This window comes from Benincasa hispida, chromosome 12, assembly GCF_027475165.1.
Source record: "Benincasa hispida cultivar pf3 chromosome 12, pf3_genome.v1.1, whole genome shotgun sequence".
Taxonomy (NCBI): domain Eukaryota; kingdom Viridiplantae; phylum Streptophyta; class Magnoliopsida; order Cucurbitales; family Cucurbitaceae; genus Benincasa; species Benincasa hispida.
Window position 1 is genome coordinate 4657267 of NC_143489.1, and position 19106 is coordinate 4676372.

The following is a 19106-nucleotide window of genomic DNA, read 5'->3' on the forward strand; positions in this document are numbered from 1 at the left end:
TGAGTTACATAAAGATGAGTACAACGTAAAAAGTATCTAAATACTTTTTTCTTGAAATGGTCATTTTTATGAAGATTAATAGTAATCTCTATTTATGAAAAAAATTATAATACTAAAATATATCAGTACAATATCTTCCATTTTAACATATATTGATAAGTAAAATATTATTTTATTCTATAAACTTGACCCACACTATTTTTAAATAGTGTTATTATGAACAACAATGGTGGATCCCCTATAACCTTAATAGGAAAAAATTTTGTTTTTTTTTTAACACATTTAGTGCTTATCCCACAAGTGGAGCTAATTTAGAGACGTCTAGAATATCATAATATCAAAGTTTTCATATGTTAGTAAGCTAATATTTTTTCCTTAAAAAAATTGATATTTAAATATGAAGGACAAGGTTTCATATTTAAACCTCCCTCCCTTGGGGGAAGTTAAATTGAGTTTGAATGAGATTTAAAATTAGTACTTTTAAACTTACATCAAATTCAATTTTAAACTTTTAATTTCATACATTACCTTTATATTTTCAGTTTTATCAAATTGAACCTAACTTGAATAAATGTATCAATTTACATTATTGATTAAGTTTGTATTTTAAATCCATTATAATAGTTTTCCATACACATCCAAAGTGATGCGTTGTTAATATGTACTTTTTGTTTTTGTTTTAAATAAATTTACTAAAGAAAATTATTATAGTAGACTTGTCGTAGGCTCACCATCCTTATTTCTTATGTTCTATGATTATGTTGCTTTCTCGTTTCATTAATGAAAAAATTTCAATTTTTGGACAAGATTTTTACTCGGTCCATTGATTTTTGGTAAAAACAAAACCTATTTGCACCAAATTCTCCTTCAACTCCAATAATAATAAGATGATCACTAGGATATGGGATTGAGTTTGCGAAAAATTAATATGAATTAATGTATGTCTTAAAATGATTCTAATCATTTTAAAATCACTCTCAAATATATTGCTACAACGAAAGGTTGCCAAGTAGATAGACAAATCTTCTATTTACATCTCAACATACTTCTAGTCCCTTCTCTCCAATCTACTCAGCCATACTCTCTCTCTTTCCATTAAACTGAAGAATTAAATTGCCCAACTGATGAAGGAAGCAACTAGGCAAATTATTAATTAGTTCAAGTTTGGGTGGTGAATGGAAAAGGTACACTTCAAAATTTGAGGCCTCAAATCTTTTAGTTTTGCACCAATAATCAGTCACTCAATATCAACCATTCAATCTTTCCATCCTTCATTTATTTTAGTGATCCATGCTTACAAAATTTGCATTCAATTCTTTTGATAATGAAATAACAATGCCCCATTCACTCAATCATTCATTCAATTTAGCTATTTCCTCCCTTAAATATAAGTAATTATTAGGTTATAAATTAATCTTTTCTAGAGAAAGATAATAATAAACTAATTATATAACGATTAAAATTGGACATTTAAAAATACAAGGTTCAAAATAGAACAAAACAACTCAAAGAAAACCATATTTTAACCTATATATTCTTCTTTGGTAATGTGAATGATCATAAATGAAATTTTCTTAAAAATATATGGAGGGTAATTGACATATACTTCTTCTCTAAGTTTAAAAGTTCAAATCATTATACTCCACTTATCATCCTAAAAAAATTATCACTATCCAGCTTTAGACTATAGATTTTTTTTTTAAGATTTGTGTTCTTTCTTGTATGCATTATAAAAGAAAGTAATTTAACTAAAGTATATTTCGCTTTCAACCTATAATATAGATAAATGCACTCTAACTCCCACCACCTACTATATATTAAGCTCAATTAATTTTCCTAATCCTTCCTCATGAAGTTCCCTATAAAAGGCCAACCTTTCCACCACCATTTGCATTTACAAGAAAACTAAGAGTGAAAGAGACCCGAAAACCAGAGAAGATGAGCAAAATAATGGGCTGCATCGATGCTGCTCGGTGCTCGGTGATCGGGTCGGAGCAGCAGCATCAGCATCAGCATCAGCGATTGAGCAAACCGTTCGATCAATTTCAAATGCCTCTTCACTACCCAAGGTACAAGAGGAGTGACTATGAAGGCATGCCGGAATGGAAGCTGGACTGCCTTCTTAAAGAATATGGTCTACCGGTCGCCGGAGACGTCGCCCAGAAGCGAAAGTTCGCCATGGGAGCTTTCCTTTGGCCTTGTGAAATGTACTGAATCAGAATCATTATGTCAAAAACTTTAAACCCTAAACTATTAAGTTTGTGGTTAATTACTTTAAGGTAATCGCAGTGTGTTAATATGTTTTTGTGTGTGTGTGTGTTCATATGTGAAGTTAAGAATGGTAACTTTTTAGCTTTTCTAGCTTTTAGTTACTAAAACTAGGATGTTTTATTTAAGTTTGTGTTATTATACTTGATAATGTTCTAATTAATCTTATTTTATTATCCTTTACTCACTTTGTCACTTTTTTAAATTTCAGTAATTATAATTCTAAATCTTAATTTTTTTTTTTTAAAAAATATCATCTTTAATTATTTCTTCATTGGTTTCATAAGGGATGTTGAGTTCCCTTTCTTCATTAGATTGTGTAATCAAATTAACATATAAGTTAACTATATGTGTCCTCGAAAAAAGATCACATATTTGAATCTCTTATCCCATGTGACGTGTATTGTTGAATTAAAAAAAAAAAGAATTGTGTTGATTTATTCTAAGTTAACGATTGGATTGTTAATATTTATTTATAAAAGGATCAAATTCCTTAATATACCTCTAACCGTTGCAATATTATTAATAATAATTTAATATTTGTATTATAGAACGACGGTCGACGGGTCTGAATGGAAAAATTTTAAATTTTTTGATAGATATCATATATCTTTCAAAAAATGTACCATACACTATATTGATATATCTTTAAAATAATTTATATTTTTTAATAAGTATTTCATGAACACATCAATATCGACATAAATGATCAAAATAGCATAATTTAAGTGGTATAAAAAGTGTCCTATCGGTAATAAAGTTAGAGATTTAGTTCTCCTACTCTATAACATTGTTAAAAAAAATAAAACAAAGAAATATTTAAAAATATAGCTAATTTGAAACTAAATTATGTATCCAGTTAAAATGTAACAATTTCTAATACTAAACTTGTGTTACAAATTCAAGAAATAAATTTATAATATTTTATGCTGTATGTTGAAAAGTATAATAAAAAGAAAAATATATCAATATCTTCATTCGTACATTTCGATTAAATTGGCAGATTGAAAACAAACACAAAATTGAAAATATTGTAAAAAACTTAGCAAGGTATCAGAAAAATGTCGAAAATAAGTAGAAAATGTTGAGAAAATATCATTCTACCGTTGATTAAAAAAAGTTCATGTAACTTACTAAGTTACTATGAACTGTGTAATTCAAATAATTTATCTTAATTGAGTTTCTTCTTGATCTCCATGATTATTTTTAAAAGTATTTGTTTACATCAGTATTTTCATGTCAAACTTAACATCTAACGGCATGTATTATCAAATTTTGAAGGTTAATTTACTTAAAAATCAAAGATTTATTTTTTATTTTTTATTTTTTATTTTTTTTTTATTTTTATAAACTTAAATGTATTAACGTGTGAATAAATTACATATATTCTAAATTTAACTACCATCCAAAGTTAGTAATTGTTATCCATGGAAGAGGTAATAGCGATAGTATGACCATTTTAAATTACCGTCTTTTATTCTTATTCTTGTTGTGGGTGTTCAGCCACACTTGTTGTATGACTAAGGTTTTGTTATTTTGTGAGCCCAAAATATTAGGTTATATGTTTGGCCCAATTGGAGCTAATTTTGGGTTGGTCCATCTTGAAAACATTAAGTTTTCTTTTATGTGATATTGGTATGACTTAAAAAGAAGGAAAGTGAAAAAAAATACAAAAGACAGAGAAAAATAGAGGCTGTGCAATTCGGGTTTTCAGAGATAGTTTCCAAAAAATTGTCGATTGTCGAAGTTTCAACCGTTGGATTTGGTCAACCTGTTGGGGACACATAGAGTCTCATTTTGAACTCTAGTTTATTCGTAGTAGTTGCTGAGTAGAATCTATAAAACTGAGTGATATTTTTCATTCTTTATCTCCCAAAAGTTGATCTCTTATGTATGAAAGTATTGGTGGGTTGTGAATCTTTATATGATTGATTTGGGTTATTTTTCTCCCAACTTTATCATAATAAGAGAAGTTGACAAGGATAGACTCCTCACAAGTCCTGTGGTTTTTACTCCTCACAAGTCCTGTGGTTTTTACTCTTCACATTGAAGGGGTTTTAAAGTATAATTCGTGTGTGTTATTTGCTACTGCTATAAACCCATAAACTTGTTTTACTAGCTAATTATGTTTAAGTCCTCTTAATTATGTAATTAAACTTTTGTAAGTATGTACTTATGATGTTTGTATTATTTGAAGTGTGTGGGAAGCTCAATGTATGTGTATATATGATTGAATCTGGGAAAATATTCTAAGTATTAGGAAGCCATACTCTTGGGTACTTAGAGGATAGAAAAATATGTTAAGTGTGGAATGTCAAACTCTCGGATGAAGTAGGGAGAAGTTAACACTTAGAGAAAAGTAAAGAATTTTATGCGCTGGAGCTATGACACGCTATGCGACCAACCTCATATGCAAGTGGTGATGACTAAGTTGGCAAACGAGGCATTTGTGGACCAATATGTTGAAGGTGTCGCTCAGAGTGTGCGGCGATGAGTAGAAGTATGCGATGACCAAGAAAAAGCTTAAGTGATCGCAAGCCCAAAGTGATGAAATTGAGCTGAAAAGTTCAACTTAATCAGTTAATAAATGGGCTACATGGCAACCTTTGAAACATTGAATTAAGGATTAACATGCCAGTGGCGTTTAATTAAGACAAGTCTACATGCAAGCCTAAGTATAAATAGGCCTTGTGAAGAAAAGAACTGTTTGCCAAAAATTTTCCTATACTTAAGAGGAAGTGTTATTGCCATCTGAAAGCTTGAAAGGAATTGACGAAGTTCTCAGCAAGCTCGAAGAGATTAAGGGGATTTCCAACCTATTCAGAGGAATTTAATTCTCAAATTCTAATGTAAGAGAGTTAAGATGTTTATGGATAAATTCAATAAAGAAAATCTAGTTAGATAAAGGTTGGAATTAGAGTTATGGAATCTAGAAGATTGAAATATGAAATGATATTATCGATGAATAAGTAAGCAATTGCGTCTGAAGAATAAGCAAGCAGCTGACCAACCAATGATATGCATTAATGCATGTGAGCATTAACATAATATTCATAGCCGAGGCGCATTGCGTACATCACATAGTGGATGCTCATCATATAGGCTAAGAAATGTGTTCTAGTGCCTACCTGAACACCACGAGAAAGGATTGCCATTCTTCAGCCAAAATATAAGGGAAAATGACTAAGTGTAGCAATGCGATGCGATGAGATGGTTAGGATGCGATGAACTTAGTCATGATGCGATGAATTACTAGTATGTAGTGAATTTAAGTTTATGCATTAAGCTCAAAAGGGAGCTAATTATACAGACTAAGGGACCTTTCCTTATTTAAGGACAGACACAAATAGGAGAGGCTTACAGATCCTTGGATAAGTAGCTTAAGACAGTGAGTGACAAGTTTTAATAAATGTTTTCTAATAATCAGTTTTTTCGTATGATTTTCAATGTATAATTAATTTAACATGCAGTTTTATAACCATGATTTCTACAATGCATGCGTTACTTGTCTGTTGAACGCATGACCCATGTTTCTAATTAAATGAGATTTCATACGTGAATTTAGTATGTGATTTCAACAAGTTATTGCCTATGGATTATACTTGATATTTACAAGGCACTATGTGATGGTATGAGATTTATGAAGTATGTTTAATTCATATGAGCATTCTGTTACTACATTTGTAATAAATGTTTTAATGCCTTGTATAAACCCTACTACAATGTTGGTATTGAAGGCATGGTACGTTACCCAAATTTCAGTTATACTAGGGATCCTTGACACTGAAGATATGGTAAGGTGGCTAGGACCCAATCCAGCTCTACGTGCATGTATGACCTGTATTATCGACGTTGACGAGATTGAGCAAAAGGGCTCTCTCTCAACTAAAGTTATTAAGGATTGAGAAAAAGAGCTCTCCCATACGTCCAAGCAGAGGAGTAGAGGTATTTTACAGGATAATAATGAGCTTACTTCAGGGTTTTCACACATGATATGATTTTATGTTCTCGATTTTATCTCCCAACCCTGAAAAAGATTATGTAATGTTTTATGAAGAACCACATCTATGTTGTTTATGTTGAAGCATGTTTTATTTTAAATAGTTACTCACTGGACATTTTAAGCTCATCATTTTAAATATTTTCTCTTTCCAGGTAGCGGTCAACGTCCCAAAGTTGTATAGATCTGCCAGTCAGTCACTATCAGAATTTCCTAGTAACTTGAAGTTTAGGTGGTCCACTTGTCATGTTTTAAACCCTAATTTTTTCTGTTCATGTCTTGGGATTTATGGGTAGAGTTTTGGAGTTAAAGGTTTTACGTGTAAATATTTGTTAACTGGATGATTGTAATATAAAGGATGTGAATTTTCTGTATGGTAGTACCTGTGTAGTTAAGTGAAAGATGAGATGATGTATATAATTACTATAAGATTCTTAACTGCTATCATGTCAACAGGTGCTAAGGATACAAGCTCATTAATACAGGTTGGACAGTAGTTATCATAAGAGAGTTGTCAACTGCTATCTTCACATCCCTTTACAGGTTAAGAGAGTAATCTGGGAGGGAATGTGACAATTACTCTTCCAAAATTTTATGGTTTATAGTTGTCCACTATTAGTTGATTGCTTGGTGATTATTTGGTGATTAATTTGTGGTGTTTTGGAGTACTATTGTTTGGTTGATTGTCTTAAAGGTGATCCTAGTAGGTTGTTGATATATTATTTTGGTCCTATCAACTTTCATTTGTTAATACACACATATATATAATTTTTCTATTAAAAATTAGTATTCATTTTAAATATAAAAATATCGACATCAACATGAACTTTAAAATATATGTAACTTTTAATATAGATTAGAAACTGTAATTCTAATAATATTCTTAAAATTTATACACATCATAGTTCATGTTTGAAAATAAATTTTTTATTTTTCCAATCTGAGCATAATTTTAAATAAAACACCAATTAATATCTCAAAGGTCGATGATTTGATCGTACTCAGAATAACCTTTTTTAATATAATAAAAATAGAAGGATTCGAACCACAAATTTTTTAGTCACTTACACATCCATATGTCAACCAAACTATACTTGCTTTAACGGGAAAAAGGAAATTACGTGTTTTAGACAAAAGTTATTTAATGAGAAACACAAAGTCGTATTTGAGTAGGTTTTGCATTTAATTTGAAAAATACATGTTTCATTTCACCCACGGCATCCCTATGCATTGACATTGTATGCATTGACATGACATTAAATTTTATGCAGCCTTGTTAGAACAAACGACATGAGTTTTCTCTTTGACGACTTGTCGTTTAAATTTAATTTATTATCTAATTATTAGGTACTAAGTCTATTTTATGGTAATCAAGAATCTACCATACCCATATCTTCTTTTGAATTGATCAATCTTGGGTTAGATCTTAATTTACATATTAAATATATATAGAGTTTCATCTCAAAATCAATTAACAACATAAAAAACTCATGTATTTTATAAATATTATGAAATTTCATCATCTTCATTCTCAAATGTGTGTTTATATCAATTTTCTTTATTTTTATTTTATAATTAAAATAAATCTATCCAATCAACAATATCTACATTTTCATTTACATATAAAAAAACTCTATTTAAACTGTATACTATATAGGTAAAGTTAATTTAATTGGAAATCTAAAGTGAAATCTTGGATGTATCATAATTTTTCAATAGTGATCATCTAATTTTTCTTTTAAAAAATATTACAAATAAATATTATTTCTCTATTTTGATCATGTATGAACATTCTTAGAGATTTAAAATTGACTATATTTATTTAAAGTTGCTTGAGTTTGTTTTTTAGGTTGTTTCGGTGATGTGATAAAAACTGTCTCACTGAATGTCTATCACAATGCTGATTTTGTAGACCTTACATTTTCTTTATCTTGAAAATTCTGCAGATTTATCTTTCTGGATTCTTTCCTTATTTATGCTTTGTAAATTTTGAATAGGGATATTTTCCTATTTTCGTTGTGTCTATTTAAACATAAGATATCGTCTTGCTAGGGTTGTTGTTTTGTATATTTTTGTTGGGATTAGCTTTTCATCTTGCGGTTACTATACGGTGTATGTCAATTTCTATGATTGTGATTTAGAATCATTGTTAGATCTCGAGGTTTTGTTTAAGATCGTTGTTGAAGCTTACTTCATGTGAACGTTGTCTTCATCTTAGGGAGAGCCTAAGACATCATTACTTGAGAAGGGATTCTCAAACTTAGAGGGAGCCTACGTATAACAAGTGAGATGTTATTTGCTAAAAGGTAGAAAGATTACGATTGAAAGGGAGTCAACTACTACAAAACTGAGTTTTAATATCGACTTAAAACTGACAATATAGGGGTACAATGTCGGTTGAAAATCAACATCAAAGATCGTGTTATAAAAGGTCTTTAATAATGTCGGTTGTCTTTAATGTCAGCTTTAAACCAACATTATAGATTACCCAGATTTCAATACCAGTTATCTTTAATGTCAGTTTCCAATCGACATTGAATACTATTTTCAATGCCAATTTTCAACCGACATTGAACATTATCTTCAATGTTGGATTTTCATCTACTTTTTGTCAGTAATTGTCCGATATTAAATGTCTGCCATTGTTTTATCATTGGAGTGTATATATATTTGTTGCTTAGACACGTGCAAATCAATAAAAAAAAAAGTGCACACACACACACTTGTTGCCATTATATAGTGTTTTCAAAACATAGACTTTCAATTGCTTTTTCGTTATGTTATCTCTACCAACCACCACAGATTTGATCCAAATCCAAAGCAGGACTTCCTGCAAGCAGAGAAAAATGGGCAAAGGAGTTCTAATAAGAATTCAACTACCCACAAAAGAGCATTATGAAATTCAAACTAGGAGCAAAAATTAACCAAGCGAGAAAAAAAAAGCACCAAATTACCTCAGGATGTACCATACTAAAACTAACAAGCTTAAACTAACAAAGATTTTAAACAGTAAATTTAGTAGAGGAATTATTTTTCCATTTTAGATTTCTTAGGCAACCAGACCAATCAAACTAATTAAACAAGATTAAGATGAAAACAGATCACATGCAGGTGTAAATGCCAAGAAGGAAATCACTCATACCAAGTTGATGAAAAGGCACTTGCAATAGGTTTGGTAAAGCAAAGTCGATCATGTTGTGAAGGATCTAATACCGAGAGTTCTATGAGCGCGTTCGAATCGCTCCGATCTCACCGTGACCAAAATATAATAATATACATTCATCACATACAGTTATGCAAATAAATCTAATTATCGACATGTTAAGAACAAACAAAATCATGAGGGATAGAGTTCCATACCAGAAAAAAGACTATCTTCACACTCCGGAACTCAAACGCAGTGGAAACCCTCCAAGAGATTTACCAATGGCCAGCGGGAATGTCAACTGCAACAACACGATTAACGCGAACACGAATGCCGCAATGGGGACGAGATCACCACTAATGAGCCCCGGGTATTCTCGGAGTGAAAACCCAAAGGGTGGGCTTTGGTGAATTTGGTAGAAGATGGAGAACAAACGAGTCGTATAGGCGATAAGCAAGTGGGAGAGAAAATAGTGCTATTGTATAGCAGAAGTGCTTATCACATAGAGAAGCTACACGATCGTGTATGAAATGCTGAACAATAGTTTAAAAAAAACGTATACGATCGTTTAGATAAATCGTGAGGTATATGATCGTTTAGATGAAGAAGCAACTATCGTATAGGCTCTCGGGCGATCGTCTCTCGAAATCTTTTGGGCGGTAGAATAAATATTGAATGCACGATTCAAAATGAAAACTCTTTTCATTTTTAACCCATCGGTTACCATAACCAACGCTGTCCACTACCCACGTCTCAACGTGGAAAAAGGGATTAATTATCATATAATTAATTAATTAATATAATCATATTATATTTATATTTAATAGTTTGATATCACATATCTACTATAGAATTTTCTCCTCTACTTGATATAAATCATATTTATATCTAATTTCCTCCATATTAATGTATCTCATACATTTAGCCAATTATATCATATATGTTAACCAATCCAATAACCAGTCCAATAATATCATATATAATCGAACTTCCTCTTGTCAATTTGAACATTTCAAATTAATCCAAATACTGGTTCTCGACTTTATCCAAGCTACCCAGGAGACCTAATGGACCTGTGGCTCGAAGCTCCAACGATACGTGAATAGCTGACTAAACTCTTTAGCCACGAGATCCACCATCCGTTAACTGTCAGTGATTCCACTAAAGACCAACAACTGAACTCTTCTTACTACATATATATTTCTGTGTCCATTGGATATAACCAATCATGAGTACGATGACCCTTCACAGATGCTCGTAAGTACAGCTGGGCCAATTTACCGTTTTTCCCCTGTAGTTACATCTCACTCCTTAAGTACCACTGTTTCCTCTAATAAACAATACAACATAGTCCAACTATGTGTGAACACCTCTTAGGCCAAGAGAAGGTGTGTGGCGCCACATCATTCAAGCCCCCGGAATCAGCCCTTAAGAGAGCCATCTATCTACTTACCCCGCCTCGGGGAAGGAGTGAATTCCATCTTGTGTAGCTGAGTTCCCAGCTCCCAAATCAGACGAATCCTCAAAATGGTAGGTTTGAATCGACAACTTGGCCACTCGCACCCATATAAATCAAAGGACCGCCCTCAATGACAGGAGTTCACAACCGTCCTCAATGACAGAAGTTCCCAACTTACTTAGGATTGAGGTCATGTTACCTATGGTCATCCTAGTGAAGTGAAGTCTCTATCATGAACGGTGTTATGTAATGAGACGTTAACTCTTCGTGGTCAGATCTTATACAAACTCTTTGTATAGGACGCCCCCGCTCACATGTCCCCAACAAGAATGATCAGGATCAGACCATCTATGATAAGTCACAACACTTGTGATCATTCTACAAAGCGGGCCGCATTCGTAGTGTTACCAGGATAAGGTTTCCCTCCTATATCCATATACTACAGACTATTTTGGTTATCACTCAAGACATGATCCATTTGTATGTCACCACATACATGTTTGAGTCACATACAGATAATCAGGGATTTATGTTTATTGGTTTGTGGTAAAGCAAATAAAACAATTAACTGAGCAAAAATACAAGATGTGAAGTAAATATCATATATTAACAACACAAGTGTTCGTACATACTGTTTACAAACTATAAAACATGAGACTTTAGGGCATTAACCTCAACATGTTGTTGATCCAGGCAAGTTCAAGAGTAACGTATGCTCGAATTAAGTCATAAAAAATAAAGAGGCATGAAGCAAAACATTCCTTTTTTCCCTACACAGAAACCATTTATGAAAAGATTAAAAATGAATTCCTTATACCAACTTTCGAGTAACAATATAAAATGATACATCATAACAGAGGCAAGAATCAAGAAATCATCTAAAGGAATGTTTCAATATTTTTTTAAATAGTAAAGCATGTCATGAACACTTCTTGAAGACATTGGGACAACCAGGTTAAACAAAGATTTCACCAATTACCATGAGATGCATTTGTTCGAACCTTGAGTCAAGGAACTTGTTCTTTGTTTCAAGAGCTTTGATCTTAATATGTCTAACTCAATCCTTAGGGTTGAAAGCAAATTGATTTGAGGGTTTTAGTGATTGGGAATTAGGGTTCCCATACTAAAAGGGTTTCAAATTCAAATTCACTTGAGTTTTTGTATCAGATCAAATTTCATCACATTAGATAGTAAACAATGAGAGAATATCCAAGTAGTAGTTCAACCATTCCTGATGGTTTCTTTTTAATCTTTGGACCCATTGCTAGTAAAAGAAAGAAAAATCTAGATACAACATTAAGGATTCTAGTCAACATACTAAATATTCACCTTCAATGCATTTAGATGCTAGATTTATATGATGCCTAGACTTAATCTAAATGCATCGACTGAGAGAAATTTCATATTTGAATATTAGGAATGTTGATGTGTAAGGATTCCAAAATTTCATACAACATTAAGGAGGGAAAAATTTAGATTAATCTAGATAGCAATTGGATTCATATAGACAAATAATGCATAAACATAAAAAAAAAACTTAAAAACTAAAATTATAAAAAGAAAAAAACTCAACAAGATAATGAAAACAAAACTTCATACAAAAATAAAATAAAAGAGCACAAAATATACCAACAATATTACAGAAAGTAACCAAAACTCCAAACAAAAATACACCAACACAGTAAGCAAAACAGAAAAATATGAACTTCAGTTAAATTTCTTTAAAGTCTATTCTAAAGCCAAAGGATGTCTAAGAAGTTCTACTACCATAAACTACTCAATGAAAATCATAAACAACTAGTTATGTCTACCATAACTGCAGGAAAGTCATAGGAATCCAACACTAAATCTAATCCAAAACTTTAGATATTCAAAGAAACAGTAAAAGATATGACTCCAACGTTCAAGTTCTTAGAGATCTGTACTATATTTTTAAAGCTCACAATAATAAAAGACATAGCTCCAACATTCAACAGTAATAAGAGTAAGAGTACTAAAGCTTTATAACATTAGCAACAATGGCTAAAAGATATGGTTCAGTAGTAATCTACAAACCATAAACAACTTATCAACCCAAGTGCAACTAATACTTAATACAATTGAATACATTGGACAAAATACATAAACCTAAATAATAAAACTTACAAACTTCCAAACTTCCAAACAAATATCTAAACAAATTTATCAAATTCAATTAACTAAAACTAAAAAGTTGAAAGAAAATATATGAAACTAAGAACTGAATTAAAACCAGTTCAAATAGAAATCATAAACAACAATTAATTAAGCTATGACTACCATAACTGCATGATAGTCATAGTTAATAAAAAATGATATGGGTAACTATTATCTAATAATAGCTAATGAAATTGACAAATTGTCCAATTCAAAGAAAATGGCTCCAATTGATCACAAAAAACAAAGCAAAAAGAGATTTAAGTATAATAAAATTCAATGCCTATTCCAACATCATCATCGATCTGCCTAATCAAACATTACCATTATTCTAAACATTAATATAGTCCAAATAAGAGTATTGAAATAATCAAATAACAAACTGGGTATTGATTAAAGTTTTAAATTCTACATACTTGCAAGGAGAAGATGATCCAATATCAATTGCTACACTCTGCCACATCATTCTGCATTATTGTTTAATTAAACATATACATAAAAAAAATTAACTTTGAAAGTGAGAGAAAGATAGAGAAATATAGAAAGAGACCTTCACAACTTGAAGTATGAGGAAAGAAATGCAAACAACTAATAGAATGAAGGTCCTTTTCCACCTAAGATTGAAGCACTTTAATTCCCGAAACAAAAAATTTGGTCAAAATAACAAAGCATTTTGTTCAATAAGCTCTTCCATTAAAAAAAGTTGGTTCTCTCTATGTTAACCCTAGTTAGAGCTTGAAATTCAAACTTGAGATTTTATTTCGTGATGACACAAACTAATATTTGACTAGATTGAACAAGTTAGAATTTAAACAGATTGAACAGATTATTGGTCCACCTCAATATTGTAAAAACATTTCCATACAAGAAATCTCATCTCTCCAAGAAAAATCCATCAATCTCGCCCCTATCTCTTTCTACTCTACTATCACTTTTAATGAATATTATGAAAATATTTCCATCATTCTCAGTCTCATTCCTATTTTATATAAACGAGACATCTAGTTTTTCTTTCAGAATAATTATGCCTTGAACAATATTCAACCAATGTGATATTTGATTTTTCCATTGGAGAGAAAAAAATGCGATCATCATCTATATCATATTTGTTCATCATCACATCCAGCTATCTAGCCAAACATAACTAACTACCTAAGTATGACAAAAAAATATTTTCGACCATTTCGATCGTCAATATGAACCAAAAACTTACTCCTCTACCCCATCAATCTTGGCAGCCAATTCATCTCTACTTTCTTGAACAAAAGAATTAGCTCATTTATTACACGTATTTAGAGAAAAGTACAAGATTTCAAATCAAACCACTTCAAGCGGTTACCTTGAATAACAAAAGTCAAGTAATGAACCACACACTATAACCAAGCCCCATAATTTCCAACATCTTTGGTATCTATATTTACAAGAATCCACAGTCATAAATTCATATAAAAAACTTTACCAACTGAACCCCCTAAAATTTACTTTTGCACTTCTAAACAAACTTTACCAATGGGATGGAATCAACAACACCAACAATGGTAGAAACCAACGAAATGTCAAAGAAGGCACCAACACCAATCTGTCTTTTTTTTTTTTTTCCTTTGCCTTTCTAGTCAGCTATAGCGTGAAGTTGGAACCAATAGAGAAAATATTCATAACTCTTGCAATATTTTCTTCGTCACACCTCTCTAATCAAGCATGACCTTTCTTGTTAGCCATAATCTTAGCAACATTATCTACGAAGCTTATGCGTAGCAGGCGAAGCGAGTTTGCTGTGGTCAGATTCGGGGAGGCCGAGTGCACTGTGGTTAGATCTGGCGAGATGGAATGTGTTTCAATCAGATCCGATGAGTTGGGTTGCAGATCCAACGATATCGAGCTAAGTTGCAATCAGATTTAGCAAGATCCACCTGTGCTATAGTAGATCAGTGTTCGAAAGAGGGCAAAACAAAATTAAAGAAAGAAAGAGAGAGAGAAAGGAGAAGAAGGCTATGGAAAATGAGACCTACAAATCTGACCACAAAGAATAGCAGATCTAAACCACAACTATGAATGACGAACAATATCGATCGACGATGGTGGACGACGTGGAGTTGATACGTGCAACAGTGGGAGGTTTGACGAGAGAGAGAGAGATTTGTATGGGTTGTTGTGTGAGAGTGAGTTGAAGTAAGAGAGAGACTATGGAAATGAGGTTGGCGGGTGGAATTTGAGGAAGAAGAAAAAAATGGCACCTTTACTTCCCTTCAAACCCTAAAAAATTGAGTAAGTTAGTGGATAAAAAATGGATCTTTAATGTCGGTTTAAAACCGACATTAAATATCAGTTTTTTTTAGAAATCGACATTGTACATCCGTTTTTAGTTTTTGCAACCGACATCAAAGCTCAGAGTTATGGTAGTGGTCTCACAGTTAGGGGGAGCCTAAGTGAATGTCCACTAATATTCTCATACTTAGGGGTAGCCTAAGTATGTTAAAGGTGAGGGGATCTCACATAAGAGGGAGCCTAAGTTCCATTGAGAGAGAGTCTCACAGTTAGGGAAGCCTAAGTGATCATACGCTAAGTTGAGTTATTTGAGTATCACTGTAATTGTCGTTTATTTACAGATAAGTGTACTGCTGTAATTGTTTGATTTTATATTAGTGAAAATATCTTTCTACGAGCACATTGTCTCCCCGATGTAGGTGGTATTGCGTCAAATTGGGTTACCAAACTCTGCGTTCTATTCTGGTTTCAGTTTTCTATATTTATCTTTGATGTTCTTAAAATTTCTATAACATCGTGTGTAACAAATTTTGTCTTGTATTAGATAAACCTTTATTTCAAATATAATCCACTAAAAAAAGTACTATTGACCATATAATTATCTTCTTTTATAGTATTTCAAATTAAATCAAAATGACTGGATCTTTTACCAAAAAAAAAAAAAAAATTACAAAACAATATAACTTAACTTCTTTTACAAAATTACAACATGTAAAATTAATATAAACATAATTCATACCAATAAAATATAAGATTATTGAAGACACAAAATTGTTATATAAATTGAAATTGGGTAAAATATACTTTTGGTCCCTAAGATTTAAAGAGGGTTGGGTTGGGGTTAGTTATTTTTTTGGGGGTTGTGTTGGGTTGAAAAAATTGATAAAAATTGGGTCGATTATTGGTTTGAGGAAAAATAGTTTGTTTTAGTCATTGTGATTAGTGTCTATTTTGTCCATTGGGTTTCAAAAGCTACATTTTAGTCCATGTGGTTTGGAAAATAGTTTCAAATAGTTTCTAGGTTAATTTAACTGTTAGTTGACTAACAGAAATTTGACGTAACATGTTGAGGTGGTAAATTTTAAATGAGGCGGGGAGCTTTCCTAATTTTATATTATTTTTTATAATACATGATATTTTTTTTAAATTATTTTTTATTTTTTATTCTTTTCTTTCTCCGCCCTTTCTCCTCATCTTCCGCAACCTCTTTCTTCTCATCTTCTCTAGTGCCATCCCTCTTTCCCCCTTTCTTTCTCTTCTTTCTTTACTTCGAATCAATTTTCCTCTCAACAATCCAAAAATTCCCCCAATCGCCCTCAAATCTCCATTAATGACATCTCTTCAAAACCCTCACTCTTCAAGTTCTCAATCTAATACCCAAATCGAATTGATTTTGCTAAATTTTAAAAGCCTATTTGGGTGTATTTTTGCCCATAAGTAGCCTCCATTACTAAAGCTTCATTCAATTTTAAATGTTTATAAGGTGCCATTGTCGGCAATAATATATGCAAGTATTTGTGTGACAAAAATTATTCATGACAAATGGAACTAACAGAACTTCAAGAGGTTAATGGGTTAAATTTATATGATTTTGGATTGGTATAATTTCTTTGAACTTGCAGAAATTCATTCAATTTTTACCTGTGGTGCGACTGCGAGCATCAAATTGTGGCTGTGAACAAAATCATACTAGAGAAGAACAGAGACAAAAGGGAAAAAGGGAAACTAGAGAAAAAAAGAGAATAGAGAAAAATATACCATCTTAGAAGATGAGGAGGCAGATGTTGAAAAGAAGATGAGGGATGAGAGATAAGGAATCGAAAGGTTAAGAAAATAATTTAAAGGCCATATAATCTAACCAATGATATAAAATTAGTAAAAAACCACACCTCATTTAAAATTAGCCACCTCAACGTGCCACATCAAATTTTTGCAAGTCCACTTACGGTCAAATTAATCTAGGGACTATTTAGAACTATTTTTCAAACCCCAAACACTAAAATACAGCTTTTAAGCCTTTACTAACCTCCATGTAGTCTTTGACGCATACTTCCTGTTAGACTCAGTCAATTTCCACCTTAGGCTCTTAAACCTACAGTCGCTCATGCGTTCCTCATTTCTACATTTCTGATTCCCTTCTAAGCGTTAACTCTCTTATCTTGTCTGAGAGCACAACTTCTAGCAATTAGGAAAATTCCTACTTCCCTTTCAACCTAGTGTCATGCTTTCCTTCATCTGCCTTAGCTTTCCCAAATTTTATCTAAGTGTTGATGCCCTTTACTACTCGAGAGTTCATTTCAAGACTTAGAATTTTTTTCCTTATCTCTACCTCACACGCATACTCATTATAACTTCCATAATATTTCAACTACTACAACCATTATGTACCAGATTTAGAACACATACTAGAATAATTGAATACGTAAATGAGGAGACTTAAATATGGTTAACTAGTAAAATAGGTTTAGGGGTTTACACTATCTCCCAAACATAAATGACAGTCATGTACTCCCACTTTAGCTAAGTGGTACCAACTGACATCTTCTTCAATCCTGAACACCTGTTCTTGAAGAAGACACATTATGCAAATGGTTTGACTTCTTCCTTCAAACTTGCTATCAAGCTAGAGACTTTATCCTTGACTTTAGCAATTGCTCTGGCCTTTCACTTTCATGCCCTTATTTGCTTCTGCAACTTCATCAATTCATTCGACTACTTGACAATTAGGGGTACATGACAGTCATCAACTTCCTCTCTCGGACTTCCCAATTGCTTCTGAACTAAAGGAAACTCGACATGAGAAGATCCTTGAGCGGAAGTGGATCGTCCAAATTCCATTAATTATTGAATATAAAATTTACAGTAAACATACAAGAGATATGCATTTTAACATTAAATTACAGAATGCTTTAACAAGAAACAAGTTCAAGAGAAATCACTTTTGAAGAACCTTTCTTCTCGAATCCCTCGAACAATCACAAACAGAACTCCTTCCTCACGGATCTCCTTCTTCTTGCACGGACAATACCACTCGAGAACCCTATATATTCTCTTTTGGGATTCAAAGACTCAAGCAGGAATTGTGGGCTTTGTTTGAGTCCTAGGAAGATAAGGAGATTGAGAGGATGAGATGGGAGTTTTTCTCAGAGAAGATTTCTCTGTGTGAATCTTGGAAGAAGATGATTCTCTACAACCTACTTGAAACACACGTTAGTTATTGAGAGAATAAAATGGGGAGGGAGTTATAACTCCTTCCCTTTTATTAATTTCAAATAAATTAATATAATAAAATATATAATAACTACTTTATTATATATGCACTATATGTTGTATCAAATATAATATATACTCTATAATTTTATATTGTATCAAATACAACATAAACTATAGATTTTATTCTCTCTTAACTATACGTGACATTTAATATAAATCACATTTATATTAAATCAATTTATATGAATCTCATCCATATAAATGATATTTGAATCATATCCAAATATTTTATTCATCTCAATATAAATCATATTTATATTTAATTACATGAATCTCATCCATATAATTGGTATTTGAACCATATTCAAATTTCTCTCATAATGGATCAAATACATTATAATTAATTATATCATATATAATTAATTTCCTCAATTAATCTTAACACTTCAAATTAATCCAAAGATTAAATCTTTGTTGAGCTACAGTGAGGACCTTATGGACATATAGATTGAAGCTCCAACGGTACTCGGATAATTAATTAAACTCTTTAATTAAATTACCCAACATTCGTTAATTGTCGG

At 31.8% G+C, this 19106-nt stretch overlaps 1 protein-coding gene across 1 annotated transcript; it reads left to right on the forward strand.

Moving 5' to 3' along the window:
• The first annotated feature begins 1846 nt into the window (after positions 1-1846).
• On the forward strand, positions 1847-2451 carry LOC150031708 (uncharacterized). The gene has a single exon (XM_090307726.1). The coding sequence runs from the start codon at positions 1939-1941 to the stop codon at positions 2212-2214; it is 276 nt and encodes a 91-aa protein (XP_090163852.1). The 5' UTR covers positions 1847-1938; the 3' UTR covers positions 2215-2451.
• The last annotated feature ends 16655 nt before the right edge of the window (positions 2452-19106 follow it).

Excerpts from the sequence above, each read along its gene's own strand:
- LOC150031708 (XM_090307726.1), top strand. The coding sequence starts at position 1,939 with ATGAGCAAAATAATGGGCTGCATCGATGCTGCTCGGTGCTCGGTGATC.